Consider the following 22,924-nt stretch of genomic DNA (forward strand, 5'->3'; position numbering starts at 1 on the left):
TGGCCGTAAGTGAGTCTGAGTGGTGAACCACAAGCGTGGTTGTCAGTTAGGACACGGTGAAATGCTAATTCTGCTCATTAAATAATGTAGAGCAAAAAGCCCCCCTGCTAATGCGTCCATGAGGCTATTGGTGTGTGTGTGTGTGTGTGTGTGTGTGTGTGTGTGTGTGTGTGTGTGTGTGTGTGTGCGTGTGTATGTGTGTGTGTGTGTGTGTGTGTGTGTGTGTGTGTGCGTGCGTGCGTGCGGCTCATGCTATGCACATGAGCATGCGGACTGCAGTACTACTAAATACAGCTGTGTGATGTAGAGAGCACAGGGTTCATTATTATGATGATGGCAGGCAAGAGTAACGATAGGCCACACACTATAAATCGATATGATAACAATATTCTCATGTCATGTATAACATCCATGATCTGGTCCCCAGGTCCCCGAGTGCGGTTCATCAGAGAACATATCACAGATGTACAACAGTAATGGAGATGGAATAATCCAAAATCAGAAAGTATTGCAGACTGGCTGCAGGTCTACTGCAGGTGTTCTCTCTTGGCCTTCTCTCTCGTGGGCATAAAATGTTAACCACAGCAAAATGGACCTCAGGCATAGGAACTCAACTCCTTTTTCATTGCAGCAATGCAGCACTTCACACCATCAGGCTCTGAATGGGCTAATTCTCTTGGATCTTTTCAGAACTGCTTAAAATCTTCTCTGAAATACTATGCGATTATTTCTCAGGTGATCCGTCAATCCGGTTCTGTTTTAGATTGTGACACACGTGTGTGTGATACTCAAAGCCAAATGACATGAGTGAACTCAAAACTCAATATGATTCAGACACAAGAAAGGTCAGGGAGTGTAACAGGGATGGATAGAACTGTCCTACTACCTTCTGACTTGAGCTGAATCAACACCCTCTTAGGCTGTAATGACGCTTTCCCTCTCCATCACTACAGCAGAGATTCCACAGACGTCTTTTCAGCCTCAATCTAATAATACCAAGCATAGGCCCTTGAAGATCTTGCCAGACTGCACGATTTTACTGCAGATAAAATCTCTGCAGGGAGGTTTTTTTGGATGAGATGAAGTCCGAAGAAAATAACTTAGGAAAGAAAGCCAGATTCACTTTTGCCTTTGTAATCGTGCTTTCTGCCAGGCTAGGTCAGCAGACATCCAACATCATTACCATTCAGATTTCCCTGAGCTGAATAGGCGTCTTTGAAGACTGGCAAGTAATCTAACTTAGCATTTTACAAATTAAAGAGATGTGGAGCTGTATGAGTCAGGTTAAATAAACGATTAAACAGCTACTCAACGATGAATAAACATTAGGTAAGGAAATCAAATACTGCGGCTACTAAAATAAGCAGTATCTCATCACACACATCACAGGCTGATACACAGACACAGGCTGACGAAAAGAAAAACACATAACCGCGGCGGCACACACACACACTGCAGAAGCTGACGTCAGCCGTAGCTGTTCCACACAAACCTGATGACCCATCATCCTCTTCCTCAGCTATTAAGGAGACACCACCACCCTGTATCTATCGAGCTCTCTCTTTCTCTTCACCTCTCTCCCTTTCTCTTCATCTCTCTCTCTCGCTCTCTTTCTCTATATTTCTCATTACTTCCAGCACACTTGTGGTGCTGTTCTGTGGTCCGCCAATACATTATTAAAAAGATGATGTCTTGGTTTTTATTTTTCAATGTTTGGCAGCTGGTTTGGGGTGCCATTGTTAGAGGAGGACATTGTTAGAGGAGGACATTCCCCATAGGTGATGGGGACATCAGTATTAACAAACCCAATCATGCCTGTTTATATATTGATCGATATATATATATTGTAATAAGACATACTTTGATTGAAATTAAACATGAAAAATGAACGATGGAAAACTCTACTTTGGCAGCTAGGGACTGTGACGCAAAAAATCCATCTGTGATGCATCTGGATGCTATTGACTAATCCATTAGACCCAACACTTGCCTTTTTTCAAAAATCTTGTTGATTTTCTTTGATGTTGACTTTTGTCAACATCTACTGCGCGACATTCATCCGTTGGTAATAAATTTGGTGATCTCGGGAATTGTTGATTTAATCTGACAGATCCGTAGAAGGAAGGTTGAAATGGTCACTTAAACGATTTTCGAGCTTCGTTGATGGTATGATATTAGAAGTTGTTGCATTTTCTTGCTCGCACTGTTATCTTTCAGCATTTTGAACTCTTTTTCAGTGTCTTTTGCCTCACTTGTGGGGTTAAGTGCATTTGCTTTCCGAGTATAGAAATCATTTTTGAGTTTGATGTCAAACTTCAATTCTTGGAGTATCATTGGATCTTTGCAGGTACTTCGTTTGTCAATAAGCGAGAGAAATTCGTCATTTACCCACTCTTGCTTAGCGATTTACTTTTGTGGCACTGATTCATCGTTCCTTTCAATCGCAACTACAGCTGAGGTGTTCACCGTTTCGGCAGAATTACACGACTGAGTTCATATGCAACTCGTTTATCCTGAACTAATAACTTCAAGCTTATGCGTTTTCAGGCATTTATATTTTCGTAAAACATAAATATAAATGATATGGTCTTTATGGTAAGGTCACACTTTTTTAAGGTAAGGTGGCTTTTTTTTCCCTAGAGAAAAGATTTTGAAGCGAGTTTGAAATTCATTCCTTATTATTTTGAATATTCAAAGTATATTAACTTTTTTACTATCCACCTATACCAAGGCTTATGCATTGCCAATGCCACTATAGAACGTTCTGTCCACTAGAGGGAATTCTACCAATAAACATTTCTTTCTTGCCAAGTAAATAATGGGAACAGAAGTATGTGGTGTTGGAGAGCACTGACACACGATCCGCGCTGTCTAGTCCTTTAACATTGAAAGCGATTGTTGGTTGTGAAATGGCTTTTCTTGACTCGTACAGCTTCGGTTGGACCCCCGCCCACGAGGCTTGACTTCACTCGAGCTCCCCTCCCCAACTGCCCCTCTCTCTTCTCCCACAGCTGTCATTTAATTTGACTCAGTAGATTTGAATAAACATTTTGAGATACTTGGTTGTCCATCTCTTTTTAGGGGCCATGTCACGTTGTCTAACCTGCATCCCATCCTATGACGCCTTAGAGCTTTTCTCCTCGTTTATCCTTTGCACGCTCTCGCTCTGCAGTAATTTAAAGGGACGCTGTTTGTAATGGCACTCGCATCGCGTCAAGATAACACAGCTATATTTTTATTGCATAATTGATTTTATTATTATTTATTGCATAAAAAAAGATATGCATACATTTTTATAGGGGAAACACTGCAAGTGTCATACCATCTTTCGGGGGAGATCCTACACAGATAAAACAGTGTTATCCGGTATTCAAGCCTCCAGGAGAGTGCAAATTAAAACATCCCTCCATGTTAACCTCCATCTGCTTTATATTTATGAATGAAAAGAGGTTGACGAATGACAAGCGTTCATATCATCCCCAATATGAGTGCTATGCCAACACCTCAATCTATTCTTTATCTTTTCTTACTCTCTCTTTTCATTGATCTTCCCTTATGCCTCCTCCATGATTATTTAATTCCAAATTGACATGGCCAATAGCAAACCGTAATAGTTTGAAATATGATTATAAATTATCAGAAACATTAAAGACATATTTCAGATTTGTGTGGTTTCTATTGACCAATGCAGAGGTAGATGTCACCTCTCCCAGGCAGACAGGAACGGTATTAACCTTTTGCAGTCTATGGCGGTAAGCTCTTTTTTCGAATGATGACAAGCTTAAAGGTCAGGTACTACGGTTATCTTTGGTAAAATGTGCAGCCCATTAAATGCCTGGGCAGCGTCAGAGCCCCTGTTTTAACGATGCACATGATTGCACACACAATTTGCTCATAACCTCAACAACCCATAAAGGTGGTCTGTCGTAAAGCTGTTGGTTCAGCAGATTTACTTTTTTTATTAATATATCACAGTTAGTATACAAGCGGGGGGATAAGGTCTTCCTCAAGAGATTTACTTTATGTTTGTTCCCATGAGTTGTTTTGGGAACTTTTCTGCAAACGAGCCAATAAATACTTTTGGGTCAATACATTTTCTGATTCTGAGCTTTTTGAATTTGCTGACTGACTACAGAACACTGCATAGCTGGGACGATTTTGTCTTTGTTTTGCACAGCGTCTGCTGAGCCGACATAATGCGAGCCGAACAACAATGCTTCAAGCATGATACCGTTGTCAATATGCTATAGGGTTTCAATGTCTGGGTCTGTTTGTTTTTAATATGTGCTCATTCTCTGTGCAGACCCCGGACTCAACTCAGTCATGATGAAGAAAATCGGTTTGATTGTGTTCGGCTTTCTGCTCGGCATGGGTAAGTAAAGCAATATCCATTTTCATATTTTCATACTTTCATTTATTCATATATATATATATATATATATATATATATATATATATAAAGAGTGAGTTATATGGTTAGATTCTTTCCCGTTTCACAGTAAAGATGCATTGCTTCTATAAAGAACAAAGTGACATGATACGATAACAAATAAGTGTAAATAATTCATGCTGTCATATTCTATTTTACAGCTCTTTCAGCCCCTGTAAAAGGTAAGCCCTCTCCTTTCAGTTCCGTGTTGGCTCACACAGAGGTGGTCACTGGCCAACATAACTAATCCCCCCTTGCGGTTCCCCCCCCCCCCCCCCCCCCCCCAGTCTCAGAGGAGTCTGAGACTAAGTTCCACGGGGAGGACTTCCACATCCAGCTGCCCTCCGTGGGGGCGGACATCACCTTCCGGCCCTCCTCGGCCCCCCGGCAGGCGGACATTGTGCTGATGCGGGACGGCGAGGTGGTGGGCCGGCGGGCCAAGCTCAACCTGCACTTCAGCCACCTGGTGCTGGACAACGTGAGCGAGGGCGACGAGGGCGTGTACACGCTGAAGAACGCCGCCACGCCCGAGGACATCCGCCGCATCCGGCTCATCGTCAGAGGTATGTACTTTATTGACCCGCTTAAAGGGGAAGTGGGGGCCGGCGTCTCATGCATTGATGACATATGGATTAGATTTACCGTTTATAAATATCCGTTGTAGCAGAGGAGTTTTGTTACCCCCATTCGCTGCTCACGAGTCGTCTGGTGGCTGAAGATATCCCTAATTGTGTACAGTGCAGATCGTTTGATGTGGATTTTTTAATCGGATTGAGTTTCTATTTTTTTATTTTAACTATATGTCTTTCACTGTAGGTTTGTGGACCTCATTGAATTTAGACGCACTACAAATATACAGTATACTGCTTATTTCACTACTACTGCTATCACTACATTTAAAGACATGTAATATGTGTTTTCACAGTTCTGGCAAATTAAGTAATGTTCTCAGACCTTACACAGTAACGTCTTAAAAGAGAGAAAATGAGGCCATGCATCAACGGAGCGAGAGAGAGGATGGGAACGATTTGAGCAAAATCGCTTAGGAAATAGCTTCAGACTCTAGATTCTATCTCAGTAATGTTATCTGAGAGCGACGAGCCGTTCTCCACTGTTGATCTGGCCTTTCCCGTATCTGTCCAGTCCACCTAAGTCAGAGAGCTGCAGCCTCTTTTGACACACACACACACACACACACACACACACACACACACACACACTTGCACATACACGCGCAGAGACACACACATGCACGCAGAGACACACACATACACACACGTGTACACACACATATACACACACACGTGTGCAGAGACACACACATACACACACACACACACGTGCGCGGAGACACACATACAAACACGTACACACTGAAGTTGTACAACAATGTTGACTCATTGCTCATGCGAGCACTTAGTGTCTCGAGTAGTACTCACACGGCCTGCCCTCTCCAGCAGTCCAACAGGAGTCTGCCACTAAGGTACACACACACACACACACACACACACACACACACATCACACATCACACAAAGACACACTCTCTCCCACACACTATCTCTTTCCCTCAGTACCTGTCAATTTCCTCCATTTTACACACACACACACACACACACACACACACATACACACACACACACACACACACACACACACACACACACACACACACAAACACACACACACTTACACACACTCTCTCTTAATAAGATGCTGAGGAGGGATGGTTTAAACAAAGTGGTGGTAAAGACCACTGTGCAGAAGCAGTATGTAGAAGCTGTGCCATATGGAGCTGCTCAAGTGTGAAGGAGTCCATGTGTGTGTGTGTGTGTGTTTGTGTGTGTGTGTGTGTGTGTGTGTGTGTGTGTGTGTGTGTGTGTGTGTGTGTAAAAGCATGCCGCAGATGCCAGCCAATAATTACGCAGCTCCTTAAGCACCAGTCTGTTGTCCCCTCTCTCTCTTCCTGTTGTTCCCCTGTCTGTTCTCCCCATGCTTCTGTGTGGATCGTATGTTACCCTGCTATTGCAACCGCTGGGATAATTGCACACCAGCACTTCCTCATGTTCAAAACGTTCTCTCTCCATCCGTGCTCCACATCTGTCACCCCGCACTGAGCCCCCACCACTTCTCCTTCTCCACCCTGGTTTTTGTTCTTTGCTCTTCTCTCCCTATCCAGAGTAATTACTGGGTTATAAACCTCTCTTTCTCTCTCTCTCTCGCTTGCCTTTTCTCTGCCTTATTCAGCTCTTTCCTTTCTGTACTTTTAGCACTAAGGTTTTTCATGACACAATCTATTTTCCATTTTTCCTACCTTTTTAAAAGTCGGTTGAGGACAATAAAAGCATTGAATCGCGCACACACACACTCCAACTCACTAACTCTCTCACGTCGTACATCACTTTCCCATTCCCCCTCCCAGACTGCTCCAACGAGGAGAGTGTGCGGTACGGGGACACCTACAACATCCATCTGTTGGGCGTGACAGCCCCCATCACCCTGGAGTACAGACCCCTGGCCGTGGAGGCCAACCAGACCTCCAGGTACACGCCGCTACAGCTTCATCCAAAGACACTGACACTGGCTCAGAGCTTTGTCATTAAAGGTGCAGTTGGTAGGATTTGAGAAAGAAAGAGAATGAATTGAGAGAGAGAGAGAGTGTAAAGGGTTGAAATCAGACAGATTTCCTTGATTCCCTTTGTGCTCCATCCCTCGTTGCGTTTGTCCGCCTTCGGGAAGTGTTTCATGACTGGTCAGACATGAGCAGGGAGTGGTCAAAAATCTAAATTTGCTCATATACAGGCAAGCACAGTCAACTCCAAACAGATATTCTCATAAACTAAATAATAGAGGGTTGTAAGACACGGGGGCAGGGGGATCGCACCCAGTACCTCTTGGCTTGGAGTCAGACCACCCTAGCCACTATAATTCAATCCAACCCCCCCTCCATGTAGTTCAGTATGGTATCACCCATGCAGACTCATGACATGGAAGGAGAAAGCTAAGAGCTCAGAGCAGGGTGTGAATATCACCACCATGTATTCCCAAATCTAATCCCACAGACTCAATTCAACGGTTGAATTGTATTCCATCATTGAAATGCTAAGATAACAAGGTTTTCCCGCCGCTTTTCTTTTCTTACACTACTGTATCGGATAACCTTGCCTCCTACGAATATTACTATTTATTATTCCTATCAAGTCATTAAGGAGATGCTCTCATCCAAAGCGCCTTACAGTTTTAAACGTTGTAGATACATTTCATTAATGAGCAGAAAGGGGTTAGACCCCCTGCTCAAGGAGGCCTACAGGTGGACATTAGGGGATCAAACCCACAACCCTCCCTGAAGGAGCGTCCCTCTCCTTGTGGCTGCAGGCCTGCTCTGGTGCTGATGACCAGCACAGGGCTGTCCCGGGATGGCTACCAGGGCCGCATCGTCGTCAACGAACGGCACGTGTCCCTGAGCTCCACCACGGGGGCGGACGAGGGCAGCTACACCATCAGGGACGCCGACGGCGCCATCAAGAGGAAGGTCTGCCTCAACGTGCAAGGTAAGGACCGGGCACCCCACCTCCCCCGCCCCCATGACTAGCACCATCATAAGGAAGGTAAGGGCTGGGCACACCACCTCCTCCGCCCCCATGACTAGCACCATCATAAGGAAGGTAAGGGCTGGGCACGTCTCCTCCCCCGCCCCCATGACTAGCACCATCAAGAGGAAGGTTGGCCTCAGCGTGCAGGTGTAGCTCCGGTTTCCCGTGTGACCTGGCTGACACGGACCTGTCTGTGTACCGCTGCATGTTTGCGGTGCACGTCCATCCAGGACCAGGTTGTCAATGGGTACACCGTTGTCTTTACGTGTTTTCATCTGGGCCCTTCTATCGCTCATGTCGTGCGATTGCTTTTTAGTCCTGAATAAAGAATAATCACGGCCCAAAACACTTAAACGAATGAATTCAAGAACTCAAAGTTTCTGGCTCCACCTACCCGTGGGCTGTGCCTCATGGCAATCTGCCTTGTAGCGAGCCTGCAGTTCTCTGCTGGATGTCGGGGCCCTGTCTCCAGCGTCCCGTCCATAAATGCACACAAAGCCGCCCATGAGGAGAAAAAGCAATGTTGAGCTGCCCCCGCCCCGTCCTGCCTCCATGCTGATGTACCGTCCCCTCTATGTCTTCCTCAGAGCACTTCGACTACAAAGAGCTGCCCAACGACGGCGTGATGAAGATCAACCTCCGCCTGGACAGCTCCCTGGTCAGCCTCTACTACAGCCCCAACAACGACTCCAAACCAGTGCTGCTCATGGACAAGGGAGAGCTCACCCCGGTACACAAACTTCCCTCCTGTCTTTTTGATCCTGTCTGCTTCAATTCCCACTTGCATGCATTTGTCTCTCTGGCATAGGCCCGACACGGCGTTCACTAGTACTCCTCACTGTGTGTGTGTGTGTGTGTGTGTGTGTGTGTCTCTTACTCAGAGCCTGAGTGAGCTGGGCATGGAGGGCCGTCTGCACATGGAGGGCGCCACGGCGGTGCTGGACCACCTGCGGGCCTCCGACGCGGGACGCTACGAGGTGGTGGACGCCCTGAGCTTCCCCGTCGCAGTCTTCCACCTGGAGCTGGAGCGTAAGTAGGGTGTGTGTGTGTGTGTGTGGGGGGGGGGGTTCAGGGTCACCGCTTACCTTCTCAGGATAAGCCATTAGAAGATGAAGAAGAACAGTGATGAAGTAAGACATAATGAGAACTGCTGGTATTATATCCAAGGAAGATATGCAAACATGAACATCAGTGATGAAGATGTAAAAAATGAATAAAGATGGTACGATTACAATTAGCAGCCACTTTTATCCAAAGCTACTTACATTGGTTAATACACACATTGACACGCCAGTTGAGTGTCTTGCTCAGGGTTGGGGATCGAACTAGCAACCCTTCAGTTACAAGACAACTGCTCTACCTCCTGAGCTAAGCCGATGGTAGGTAGGTTGCCTCTTATAATATGGAAGGATAACTTAGCAGAGCGGTGCTCTGGTAGAGTTAGCCCTTCGTGGTGCTGAGGAGATTGCATGAATATCAGTTTAGTTATGCAATAAGGATGACTTTGTTGCATTCAATATATGATCTAGAATGAAATATTTGATGAAATATTAAAATATGAAATCAATAGATCAGGTGGGCCGGAGAGTCTAGTGGCAGGTGTTGGCTTCAAGGGTATGGTCTACTTAGTTCCTCATTTATTTCCCTAGCTCCTATATTCATTCCCTGGTGTCCGCCCCAGCCTACAGGCTACCCATGGTGTTGGTGGCGGTGATCGCCCTGTGCGGCCTGCTGGCCTTCCTGCTGCTGGTGTGCCTGCTGTCCTGCCTGTGGAAGGTGAAGAAGAGGGCCAGGAGGGCCGCCGAGCTGGAGAAGATCGCAGAGAATGCCGGCAAGGAGGACGAGGGGGACGCTTTCAGACAGGTGGGGTGGAAGAAATAACACTTACAACACTTTACAATAAGTAACGCAAAAATGTTGGTAGTTACTAAGGAGCGATGAGGAACGAAGGAAGAACGACTGGGTGGTTAATGGGTAGGCCCTGAGTGTGATTCAGGAACTACGGAGGAGTTACTGGTAAACAGACTTGGTGATTATGTTAACTAATCATTCTGTGAATAAGCAAATTTGACCAAATGATTATGACAGCAACTGAATTTGATTATAAACCCCAAACCACTGTCACAATGAGGGATCTACAGCCACTTTAGTTAAACATTTAATTTGAAACGGCTAAAGAAATGCTAAAAAAATGGAAACATTCGAAAATATTAACGTTAGAAAAATGCAGATAGAAACAAAGATTCTGTGCCGAGGCATTTCCTAGGCACCCTATTTTTATTTTTTTTTAATAAATAAAGAGCCTGCTCTCTTCTAGAACCGCCCTCTAGATTGCTCTACTAGTCCTGTTTACTGATCTGTATTAGTTCCCAATTCATTTTCATCTCGTTCACCTTGCTCTGCAGGTTTCTACTCAGCAAGGGCGTAGGAACCGGGTGGGACGGAGGGGACGTGTCCCCTCCAATATCGGAGACAGGCGCATTTGTCCCACCTAAAAATTATACCAGATCTGTCAGGTTTCCGATATGTGTCCCCCCCAATGTTAAACTCATTCCTACGCCCCTGCTACTCAGTATCTCTAGTTTGCATTTTGAGGAAGACAAGTGAAGGGTTTCTCCGTTCCCCATTGACAGCATGAAGTTCTGAAGTGGCTGCCGTCTCTGCCATCATCTTCCTGTCCACCCCAACTTTGGTTGGCATTGTGTGAGCGGGATGTTCAGCGTAGCAGTGATTTGGATTAGAGACCGAACTCATACCGGGCTTGTGTCACCAGCAGTAATCTCCTGTACACAGCTTTTTCTAGATGAAAAATCACCATCTGTAGGCCGAAGTTACTGCTAATGGTGTGTTCCAGATGCCTTGTAGTCGTACACCACCCTCACAAGTTTCAAAGTGGGAAATCTCCCAGCTTTCTTGCGGCATTTCACAGAGGCACGCCCCCTTTTAAACTTTCCCACTCTGGATTCTGAAAGTCAACCGAGTTCAGTGAGGTTGACCGTACGACTCAACAAACAAAAATGGCTGCGCCCGTAAAGAGATGGATATTCTTTGTATTTTTATTATGTTGGTCATTTAATGTAGATTTTAAATGCTCTTACACACTTGATTACATTGCTCGATCATTTATGCATTGCAAGGTCTTGCTGTGCGTGCAATACAATGTAAAGTTGTGGGTTTTTTTTTTCAAGGTGGTTTGCTAAAGAGGCTAATGTAGCTTACAATAACAATGACTTGCCAATGACTCACAAAGACAAACAGGAATGCTATAAGTGCTACAAGCCAGGAAATTAAGTCACAAGAGCAACTCATGCGGTTGGTGTACGAGGCATCTCAAACACACCATCAGCCTCGCAGCGCGTCAGTCGCAGCTATACTGTCTAAAAGGCTGATTATGGTCCCACGTCAGCGCAATCCAAGGGGGTTTAAGGACCCATTATGTTCTGCCAGACCCACCTTGCATCCACCGCAAGGGCCTGAAGTGCGCTTCCCAAAAATTGTAACCTTGCGTCGAGGCGACGCAGCAGCAAAGGCTGCGATTGGTCCACTCAGTAAAACCCGACGGAGAACCAAAACAGGTTTGCGACTGAGTTGAAGCGTCTGCGTGGTCCTTGCATTGCGTTGATCTGGAACCATAATCATCTCTTTACTAGCAGCAGAATGGGGTCTAAATTACTAGTTACAAGTCACATACATACAGGATACATTTGGACACATCAGGACACATTTCGGAGACATTCCCGGAGTAATTTCGTTGAATTTCGGATAAAAGACAGACACAACAGACACATTACAGAGACATTCCTGGAGACATTCCGGAGACATTTCGCAGGCCTTGACAATAAAATCTCTTTGCGTGCAAACGACGGTACCAGCAAAGCTGAAAGTGTTTCCCGTAGTGTAGCCGAATAATCATTGACCATATTCTACACCAAATGAATGTTTTTAGGGTATGACCATCAACAGGCCTGCGAAATTTCTCTGAAATGTCTAAGGGAATGTCTCAGAATGTCTGAAGTGTTTCCAAAATGTCTCCGGGAATGTCCGAATGTATCTGACTTTAAGTAAGACCCAGCAGAGGGTCTTCAGTGTGGGAGTACGTGGTGAAAGAAGACAAAAGAATGATGCAACTTCAACATTTGTAACCGTGAGCTCACACCGAAAGCTTCATTTGCGTAAGTGATTGCCGACATTCATTTTAAATGGCTGCTGGTGATGAAGCCTCGGCCACAGAGAGCAGCGCGATAGCAGCAACCTTAGCACACGCTATGTGGAGCTTTTATTGTGAGTCCAGTCTGAAATAAGCCGTGGAGGAACTACTCCCAAAGTATTTGTCTTTTTTTTTTTAAATTTAGCCTAAATTGTACAAATAAAAATACATTTCAACAGTGCTTTAAACCAAGGGTGGCATGTTTTAAGCGTGCCCTGCAGCGCAGGACATTTTCTTTTACATTTCCACATAATATACCTTAAATGTGAATATGAATTTAAATATGTTGTGAATATCTTTATAAAATATGACAATCATCCGTCTGTTCATTAAATAACTAATTGTGAAATCCCAGGAAAAATTCAGTTGCTGTCATAATCAATTGGTCAGTTTGCTAATTCACAGAATGATTCATTAATACAGTATCACCTAGTCTGTAGCTTTGTTCAGTAACTCCTCAGTAGTGCTTAAATCACAGTCACTCAGGGCCTACCCATTAACCACCCAGTCGTTCATAATTCGTTCCTTATTCGCTCCTCAGTAACATTTTTGCGTACTGTCGAGGATAAAACCCACGGTTAATACTCTAGTAGAGTATCTAGTAAAATACGAGAGTTTGAGATGGACTAGGGTTGAATGATCAAGGCTTTATTGTCACTGCACAGAGTAACAACATCACCTGAGTTGGTTAGCAAAGAACTTGCGAACAGTCTTCAGGATCCGAATTATATTCCCCATTGTGATGCTCTCCCAACATGCACTTCGGCCAATCAGAATGCTCTAAACTACTCCTGCATTCCCGTTTCCATTAACATTTATCTTCCCGCCCACAATGCCGACAATACATTCCATACAGTAATTCAAGCATTACGTACAAAAGGGTTACATATTATTATTATTATACATTGCAGAGCATGCCCCTCCCCCCCGCTGACGCGTTTCTCTCTACCAATTTTCCAACAATTTGGCTGAGAAACCTCTAATATTTTCCACCATAGTACCTTATTGTAAAGTGTTACAGAGTGCTCCTTGTGCTCCGGTTTTCTAGGCGAACGGTTGTTTCTTTTCACCCGAGCTTTCAACCCGAAATTACACTGCACATAACTGTTACATGTATTAAATGTGTGTGATGTGTGTGTGTGTGTCCAGGTGGTGAAGAACATGAAGCAGCTGAATGATGACTCTAAACTCTCCCAGGCGGAAAACACAGAGAAATCCCAGAGCACCGAAGTGGACATTAAAGTGAGGGACTTAACATGTTATCATGATCATCAACCCTGTAATCTCTTGATTGCATGTCATATATATACATATAACCTACGAGTGTTTTCTAGCATGCTGTTCATGTCTTTATAACCTATGAGTATTGTCTAGCATGCTGTTCACCGCTCTATAACCTATGAGTGCTTTCTAGCATGCTGTTCACCTCTCTATAACCTATGAGTGCTTTCTAGCATGCTGTTCATCTCTCTATAACCTATGAGTGTTGTCTAGCATGCTGTTCACCTCTCTATAACCTATGAGTGTTGTCTAGCATGCTGTTCACCTCTCTATAACCTATGAGTGTTGTCTAGCATGCTGTTCACCTCTCTATAACCTATGAGTGTTGTCTAGCATGCTGTTCACCTCTCTATAACCTATGAGTGTTGTCTAGCATGCTGTTCACCTCTCTATAACCTATGAGTGTTGTCTAGCATGCTGTTCACCTCTCTATAACCTATGAGTGTTGTCTAGCATGCTGTTCACCTCTCTATAACCTATGAGTGTTGTCTAGCATGCTGTTCACCTCTCTATAACCTATGAGTGTTGTCTAGCATGCTGTTCATGCCCGGCTGCAGGGTCTGGAGGTGTCCTCTAAGGAGGTGGGTGTGGACAACATGGAGACTAGTGACTCCGGAGTGGGCTTCAACACCACCGCCCTCCCATTGGACACCGACACCGACATCGGAGAACAAATCCCAGAATCGGAGGCTGAAGGCGTCTCCGTTGCCATGGCCCCTAAGCCAAGCCCATCCGCCGCCGTGACCACGCCCAGTGCCCCGCCCTCCGTAGATGTACAGCCGCCACCACCCGACACCAAGAGCACCCCCGACTACGCGCTGAACATCCCCAGCTTTGCAGACGCCAAGCTTAGCCCGGCCCAAAGCCCCGAGCCCAGAGCCGGCCTGAGCCCCGGCTCCAAGCCAGGTGAGCGGGCCAAGACCCCCGAGCCCAGTCCCGTCCCCAGCCCGGGCCTGGCGCTGAAGGCCTCCTCCCCGATGGCTCCCTCCGCCCGCACCGCTCCCCCCACCCCAGAGGCCAAGCCGGCCCTCACTCCCACCCCGGAGCCCAGCGCTGCACCCGAATCAGCCCCCACCGTCAACGGCACACCCGAACCCGCACCCGGATCCAAAGCCAGTCCAGAAGCGGCTCCTAAGGTAGTCCCTCCGAAGACCCCCGAGGTGGAGCTGAAGGCCGACGCCCCGGGAGTCCAGGTTGAAGAGACCACCACCTGATCCCAGCCCTGGACAGACGCAAGGAAAGACCCACTGATAGCCAACACGGCCCCCACCACATCATGAAGAAGAGAAACCACACTTCTGGGGGCAGTGACTTAGATATCCCACTTCTAATGCCTGAACCTAATCGTAGCTAAATAAGGATATATCACTCGTTTGTATCTAACACATAACCTTTGAGACGTTTTAATCCAAACATCAGTTCACATGAGCAGATCAATGATCAAATAATGTTATAGGTAGTTCAACTCCTTTGTGGCTTAATCTTTTAGATTGTACTCTCTCTTTTATAGTTTGGTTACTTCACAGTACAACTGCCAAACTGCAAACAGTATCTTTTGCAGAGTTTACAGCTAAATTGTTAACCCAAATTTAGGTTTAGGATTTTCTAACAATTTATGGTAAACACCATGGTTTACAACTAATAATTTAAGAAAGTGATTGACAAACACACTCATCTGTAAAATTCTACACTACACAAGTTGAAAGCAACTCAATTGAAACACGAATGCCCATTAAGATACCTGCTCTTTCATCAAGCATGTGGATACAATAGTCAAACAGTCAAAAGCATGAACTCTTTGAACCTATCTTTGAACATCGGCAGTTTTGTCGTCTAAGATAATTGTGGGAAGTCACGATTATACACAGATCAAACCATACCCATCACAACTTGGAATGGCAATGCATTAACTCTGCAAGAATACTTCTTCAACATGGAGTAAAGAAACCACCTTCTGAAAGGAGCGGATGAAACAAAACACATGTTCAGCGGTCTGAAAACTACGTCCTGGAACACTCCCATCCATGGTCTTATCCTCATCCACAAATCTGGATCATATGGTTTTCATGGATTTGGTTTGCAAATCTCTTCCATTGTTGCAAATGTACTGTAAGAGTAAAACATGGTTTTCATGGTTCCGAAAGGGAAGAGACAGGCACTTACGGCCTTTTGCATTCTCATTTAGTTGCCACTGTTTATGAAAAAGATTCTGCACACAGACATCCTTTCCCTAAAATACACTTGTGTTCAACTCCATCACAAAAAGGAATAAGTTGCTACTTTCAATAACACAAAAAACATACTTATTATACTAAAAACATTGTTTTATCGGTGCAGTTTAGATTTTGATGCGCCCACTCAATTGCTATATTTTATTGTTGAAATGTTTTGATTTTTTTATAGACTGAATACTCAATAATGACCATTAACACCTTGATTTTTTATCAACTGTTTGAATTGAAGGAGGTCACAGATGCCTGCTGAAACTTCAGCCACTTTATGATACCATCTTGTGATACCTTGTTATTTACCACATGTGGTTGTCTATAACTGAGAGATAGAACTACATGGCTAAATCCATCACTATAAACCTTTTCTTTCAGCAGCATCATTGTAACTAAGGTAAATATATCTGTACATAGCCATGACAAAAGTATGTATATTGAGTCCTATTTAACGATGTGGACCAGATATTCCCAAACTAAGTTAGACATTTGTAGCCTGCTTGTGGTGTTTGGCCCATTCATCAAAAATGGATCAAAGCCCCTTATTTGCACCTCCTCTGATGTCCACAAGAACGTCTGCCTCACTGTTGCTTTTGCCTTTGCCAAATACAGCTGCGTCCCTATCCAGACGTCTTAAAGCTATAGTGCTGCAGATGTTGATGCAAAGGGATTAAGTATTAGTTATCAGTTAGGTAAAGGAGGGGAGAAGATACATTTGATGCATGATTAAAAAAATAAAAACGATATCGCTACCTCATGGTTAAAATTACCCCACATAAACCAATGAAAGACCAGGTATTGTGCAATAAAATTACCAAATCATTTTTGGTAATTTTTTTCAAAGGATTTGTCAAGAGAAGCACAATATAGGTGTTCATTTTCCACAAACAATATAGAAACTTGAGACTTGACGTTGGTCTACCAATCTCATTCCTACTGGACACCTGTGTAGTGTTTTGGTGACAGAGATTTCATATGTATTTGATAAGGCAACGTGACAAGAGCCAAATAAAATGTCTAATTTGCTAGCATATTAACATGACATTAAATATTAAAAGCATGGGGTTCGATGAATGATACGGTTTAGGCTCAATACAAATCAAGTAATATACACAAGCAAGATAAAGTAATGGCATAACATGGTTTAACACTGAAAAAGAAATAATGAATAAGTCCAAATTCCAGGATGAATAAATAAACCGAAAAATCTTGGCAATACTGAAAGCATCTTCAATCTGCTTAAAAACACACACACACACACACACACACACACACACACACACGCGCACACACACACACACACACACAAACATAATACATGCTCTCTCACCCTGCTGGCCCAGATCAGTGCTGTAAATATTGCATGTTCAAGTCTGTTGTAATTCTTCCAGCCATGAGTTTTAGTTTAGAATGGTTGTATTGTATTATAATAGATAATATAGAAGAAAAAAAAGAAATTTCTCACAATGTCTTAACTACAGAAAATAGAATATCTATAAAAAGCTATACACTATATAACACTAATAACTAACTGAACACCTTATTTATGAACCAAATATTGTACAATGTATCATGGACTATATTAGATCCATTGAGATCTATTCAGTTGTATTATCACCATTCCAACTTCAAGACACTCGCAGTGTAACTCAAAGTATCTACATATTGTATTGCAAATGGACCATTAATGTCACTTTGAGGCGAAAGCATTCATTAGCATGGCCCCAAGATGTCATCCCAAGCAGCATGTTATTGCTGTTTGAAATAGTTTCATCATTCTTAATATTTGAATTTGTGTGTGTGTGTGTGTGTGTGTGTGTGTGTGTGTGTGTGTGTGTGTGTGTGTGTGTGTGTGTGTGTGTGTGTGTGTGTGTGTGTGCATGTATCTGGGTCTGTTGTCACTGCTGTGTTGATTACTAGCTTTATATTTGTGTTGAATATTGAATGTGTACAAATGAGACAAAGGTTATATATGTATCCATTCCTTGCTATTGTGAGTATAGCTTACATATGTCTGCCTATTATGTTCTGCAATGTGAACAACATTGTGTATGAAGGCATTTAAATTGACAAAAAAGGATTTGTAATATCGTGATCTCTGAGGTCCTTTGAGAGATGTTGTCTTGTTTTTAGTGCCTAAAAAATAGACTAGTTGGCCTGCATTCTGTTCATAGTCACTTCAAACTGTACTTTTTTCTACATGTAAGATGGGGTATTCACAATTTGGCCAGGGTTACAAATTCAATCTGCAACCTTGAATGATCTGTTTTGCTGTCTATCTAATGAATAAATAAATATACAAATATTTACTACTAATACATACAAAATATAAAATGTGCTGTGTAAATACAATGGAAATACACAGAAATACAGTAGTGGTTGATGACTTTTAAAGACGACGATTACAATCTAAAAATTTGATAAGCCTGCCAGGCTTTTCTCAATGCTAACAACAAAGAATTAAAGTAACAGTTTGAGTGTTTTGTAAGTATTGATAAAGGTGTCATCAATCATTCAATCAATCAATCATCCTTCAATACATTTAGTGACACTGTTTAAGAAGCAAGTTTACAATAGCAAGTACTGCATGTTTAGGCTTTGGGTTGGAAGGGTCCTGTTCACTGACAACTGCACCACGAACGATCCGAAATGTGTGTGAGGGATTTGGTTTGCTCAAATAACAGGGCATCTCAACCTCTTATGTGCTAGAGCTAATGTGTTTCAGAAAGTTGGTGGTTCAATGCCCACCCAACTCAGTTTACCCACCACTAGGAACCTTTCCTGTCGAGTGTACTTCTCTCCGCTATCCCGGCCTGGGTGTGTGGGGCAACACACGTTTCTCCTTGTATCGTCTCGACTTTGCACAATGCCACACACACATCACACAGTCACACACAGATGTGTTTTGGGTTTTTTTTTTTTTTTTGTAAAAGGAAATACTTTCTGTCTTTATTTCATGTCTAAGAAGATACAAAGAATAAAAGCAAAGAATTACACCGGCTGTGATGTCGTCCCTGTGTGTCGGTACGTCATTGTGACTACAACAGTGACTCTTGTTGTGGTGTTGTGGTGTGACTCATTGGTGGGTTGCCGGGAGCCCTGTTCATTACCACCTGTCACCCAGTCGTAGCGGAGGTGAGGAGTCCCACAGTCACAGCAGGCGCACTGTTTGAGTGACACCACAACCCCCATGTCACCCGGCCAGCAACCCCCCCCCCCCCCCCCCCCCCCCCCCCCCCCCCCCACCCACCCGGGGGCAGCACATTCCCCTCAGCCTACCCCCTCCCCCCAGCTGCTGTCATCTCTCGCATAGCTTCCATAGTCACGCTTTAGTCACACCAGGCCATGTCACAAGACTGTGACCGAAATATTAATAGATAAGTAACATCATAGCACCGTTAACCATCTCTTTGAAGCCATGGAGCAGCTTTTGGCCTTTCTAGATCCCTAGTAGATGCTTCTAGATTCAATAATTGCGTGTGAAAAAGGGTTGTGTCAATTACCCTTTTTCTATGATGAAGTACATTTTAAGTATGTCCAAAACCTTTCATGTCATCATTGTTATCACCATCATCATCATCATCATCATCATCATCATCGCCACCATCACTATCATCGTTATTAAAATGATCCTCCTCAACTTCATCATCACCATCTTCACCATCCTTTACATCCTCCCCCCCCCGCTCACAGGGAGGGGCTGAAGATGGCGAGTGGCGCGGTGTTCCTGCCGTTGTCCGAGTCACACGGGTTAAAGAAGGGCACCAGCGGCGCTGCCACCGTCCCCAGGGAGAAGGTGTAGAGCGGCGCCATGCTGTCGGCGTTGTGGAAGGACACCTCGCGCTGCTCACAGTCCAGGAATACGCCGATGCGCAGCAGGCGGCTGGACAGGACGATCCCCGTGGGCTCCGGGTCGGTGCACGCCACCAGCGCGCCGCCCTTCAGCGCCAGCGTCCAAATGCCGCTCAGGGTGCCGCTGTGGGCCATCTCCCCGCGGGGGACGTCGTCGCGGGCAACGCCCAGCCTCCAGGAGGTCTTGCGGCCCACCTCCACCTCCCAGTAGTGGCGGCCCGTGCTAAAGCTCTGCTGGCCGAACACGCAGTAGTAGTAGTGGAAGCGCCGCGGGTTAGCCGGGCACCCCGCCACGTCCTTGTCCTCCTCGTACCACATGGAGGCGCGGGATGGGGAGACGGTCAGCAAGGGGTGGGCAGTGTCGGGGTCAAAGGTGACGGCCGTGATGTCTGGTGGAGGAGAGGAGGTGACCAGAAAGGGAAGGATGTCATTTATCCTGCTATTGTTGTATAACATAATTATTAAGTGTAATGGGGGTCGTTTTGGAGGACTTACTTGGATAGAGGCAGCTTTTCATGTGCTTCCATATTCTGTATTGGATAGGGCCCACAAATTGACCTGCTCGGACCTCGGTCTCTACCTCTCGTGGGGGGACGAAGCTTACCATGGACCTGCTCCGTCGGGGGGCAGTGGAGGAGGAGGAGAGTTGAGGGATAAGATGACAGCACATTAAGGAGTGTGTCAGTAGAGGGATTAAGGAGATTAGGGGGGGAGAGAGAGAGAGGGAGAGAGAGAGAGAGTCAGACAGAGAGAGAGACAGACAGAAACAGACAGAGAGAGGCGAGAGCGGGAGGTTATATGCTGGGCATGCATGGAGTCAGGCTGGGGAGAACGGGGGAAACTTATTTTGAAATGCAACTTACGTTACTTTTATTAGGTTTTTTTTGTTATCACAAAACTTGCCTTTTTATGAGGTCTTTAATTTCCTGCCATGAAGAAAGATTACAGTGAAAATAATGTTGACTTAAAAGCACAAACACAGCCATTTGTAATAATGTAGAGAAAGTGCTTTATTGGGAAGCGTCCAGGGTGATCACAGCCACGGCCTCGCTGTGCTGCCCTTCTGTCTCTCACCTTTTAATGAGAAATTGATTTAGACCAGCGGAAAGCAAGACAGTCAACCAATCAGCCAATCAATGGCTGTAATTGATCAAATGAGTGCAACGTAGTGCAGAGGAAGAGCTGACAAGGTGGCTGTGCAAACAGGGGCCAAGGGCCGCACTCTGTTGCCCCTCGGATACAGGAGAGGAGGTAATACTAGACTCCAGATTATAAAGATACTGCTATGGGAACGTGTCATGAATATAACGGAAGCCGATTGGACGTTTGGGGGTCTGACATTCAAGGACTGGATAACAAACCTGGAGAAGTATGTATCGTGTGTTTGTGTTCTGCGATAGTCATTGGAGATTTAGCTAGTCAATTATATACATTATGCAAGGGCATCGTTATAAGATGCACTAGCTTCATATAATCTACTATATCATTCCAAGGACCTGAAAGCACATGTGTATGAAGAATGTACTAGCGTCCTAGAATGGACTTCATCATTCTGAGGGCCTGGTAGTACATTGTGTGAAGAATATACATAATAGAATAGTTCATTTTAGAAGGCCCTATTTGGAGCTAGTATATTTCATGAAGATTGGTCATTATAGAATAGTTAACTTTCAAAAGTACTTTTTGGAACTATTAACTTATTTTAATATAATGTTGATTATTGAATATAACTAATTGTCAAAGCCATTCCAAAAATGATTTACATTATTCAATGGTACAATATAGAATAATATGTATCATATATTTGGAACTACTAAATTATTAAAATAACGTAAATAATAGAATAATATGCAGCATTAGGAGCAAGTGCAGTCTATAAAGGATTCATATAATAGAACAAGGTAGGTACAAAATAGAACATTCTTCAAATATTGTCAATTATTTTTTAGAATGTACTGCTCCGCATAAAACTGTGATGACTCTGTCTTTTTATCAATCTGAAGATGGTCAATCTTTGAGCTCTTAAAAAAGAAAAAAAAGGCATCCTAATTAATTGTATTTATGCTTGTGAATCAGCGACAAGAAAGAAACAACGTACTTTGAGCAGTTGAGGACTGTCCTCCTCGGCCAGCTTGCTGTTGAGCGTCATGACGGCTCTCTCCAGGTCCTTCCCTTGCTCTGCGATCTTCCTCTCTCTCCCCCTCAGCTGCTTCACCTGCTTCTGCCGCGCCTTCCTGAGGCGCTCCAGGTCCAGGCTCTCCTCCTCATCCAGGAAACGGTGGAGGTTCTGGAACTCAGACCGCACCTCCCGCTCCAAAACATCAAAGCAGTTCTGAAAACACACAGGAGTCAAGCTGTTTTATCTTATTTGGGGGGGGAGGGGGCCGTGAATGGATGAATATATGCACTCTCTACTCTTACACTAATACAAACATTGAGGCACAACGAAAATAATATGTGTACTGTTTTAGCAAATGCTTATTTTAAAACAGTGTGAGGTAAATACCTCTACTCCAACAGACTGTATGTACATCTCACACTCTTCCTCTCTGCACTCGTCCAACTCATGTTGGATCCTTTTTATAGCATCGATGAGCTTCTCCTGCAACACACACACACACACACCCATGCACACACACGCACACACATGCACACACACACACACACACACACACATACACACACAAAAGCATGCTCGCATACACACACACACACACACACACACACACACACACACACACACACACACATACCACAAACTGCATTAACAGAATATTTAAGAAGTATCCAAGGGAAGGTTAAGTCAGGGTAGAGGCGAGGGTTAGTTGATCTCCATGTTATACTTCACTATAAGAGTCAAATAGGTATGGCTGGTCTCTTCAGCGTATGATTTGCCGGACAAATGTCATATGTCTGCTAAAGTAAATGTCACGTCTCCTGTCCAATGTTTGTGAATCTTACCTTGGCAACAGAGAGGCCATTTCTGCAGTTGTTGTTTCTGTCAGTCATGTGTTTTCTGTAGTACTTGCCAGTTTCTGGTATCCCGAAAAGAAGGCTACATATGGGACACCTGGGAATGAGCAGGGGGAAGTGAAGCAGAGAAATTAAGAGGAGGGAGGGATTAAGTGGGAGGGACAGACCAGAGCCTATTTGAAATGAGAATGATAGCGCAAAAAAGAGGGGGGAGCCGAGAGAGAAAGAGAGAGAGAGGTAAAGAGAGTAGAGCACACATATAGCAAGGTAGGCAGTAAACGGTGGGGGCGGGGGATGGGGTGAACATACTACGCATACAATACTGACACAGGAAAAGCAATAAAAGATCTGAGGTTGAACACAAG

General features: G+C 44.4%; 2 protein-coding genes across 2 annotated transcripts in view; one reads left to right on the forward strand and one right to left on the reverse strand.

Annotated features, from left to right (window-relative positions):
• The window catches only part of LOC307086078 (uncharacterized protein), a gene marked incomplete at its 5' end in the record, with an annotated part of 21,211 nt that extends 2,574 nt beyond the window's left edge, over window positions 1-18,637 (forward strand). The window contains 9 exons of the mRNA XM_079751121.1: window positions 4,304-4,372; window positions 4,717-4,992; window positions 6,851-6,971; window positions 7,804-7,979; window positions 8,609-8,751; window positions 8,903-9,050; window positions 9,703-9,884; window positions 13,378-13,470; window positions 14,067-18,637. Of these exons, the coding sequence (XP_079607247.1) occupies window positions 4,304-4,372; window positions 4,717-4,992; window positions 6,851-6,971; window positions 7,804-7,979; window positions 8,609-8,751; window positions 8,903-9,050; window positions 9,703-9,884; window positions 13,378-13,470; window positions 14,067-14,723 (1,865 nt within the window). The 3' untranslated portion in view covers window positions 14,724-18,637. The remainder of the gene's footprint in view (window positions 1-4,303; window positions 4,373-4,716; window positions 4,993-6,850; window positions 6,972-7,803; window positions 7,980-8,608; window positions 8,752-8,902; window positions 9,051-9,702; window positions 9,885-13,377; window positions 13,471-14,066) is intronic.
• A 784-nt stretch (window positions 18,638-19,421) lies between these two features.
• LOC307086156 (zinc-binding protein A33) lies at window positions 19,422-22,154 on the reverse strand (the record flags this gene model as incomplete). Its single annotated transcript, XM_079751250.1, has 5 exons — window positions 19,422-19,975; window positions 20,082-20,197; window positions 20,490-20,512; window positions 21,685-21,918; window positions 22,125-22,154. The coding sequence occupies 5 exons, from the start codon at window positions 22,152-22,154 to the stop codon at window positions 19,422-19,424; spliced, it is 957 nt and encodes a 318-aa protein (XP_079607376.1).
• Between the last annotated feature and the right edge of the window lie 770 nt (window positions 22,155-22,924).

Source organism: Pollachius pollachius (genome assembly GCF_949987615.1).
Source record: "Pollachius pollachius genome assembly, chromosome: 1".
NCBI lineage: Eukaryota > Metazoa > Chordata > Actinopteri > Gadiformes > Gadidae > Pollachius > Pollachius pollachius.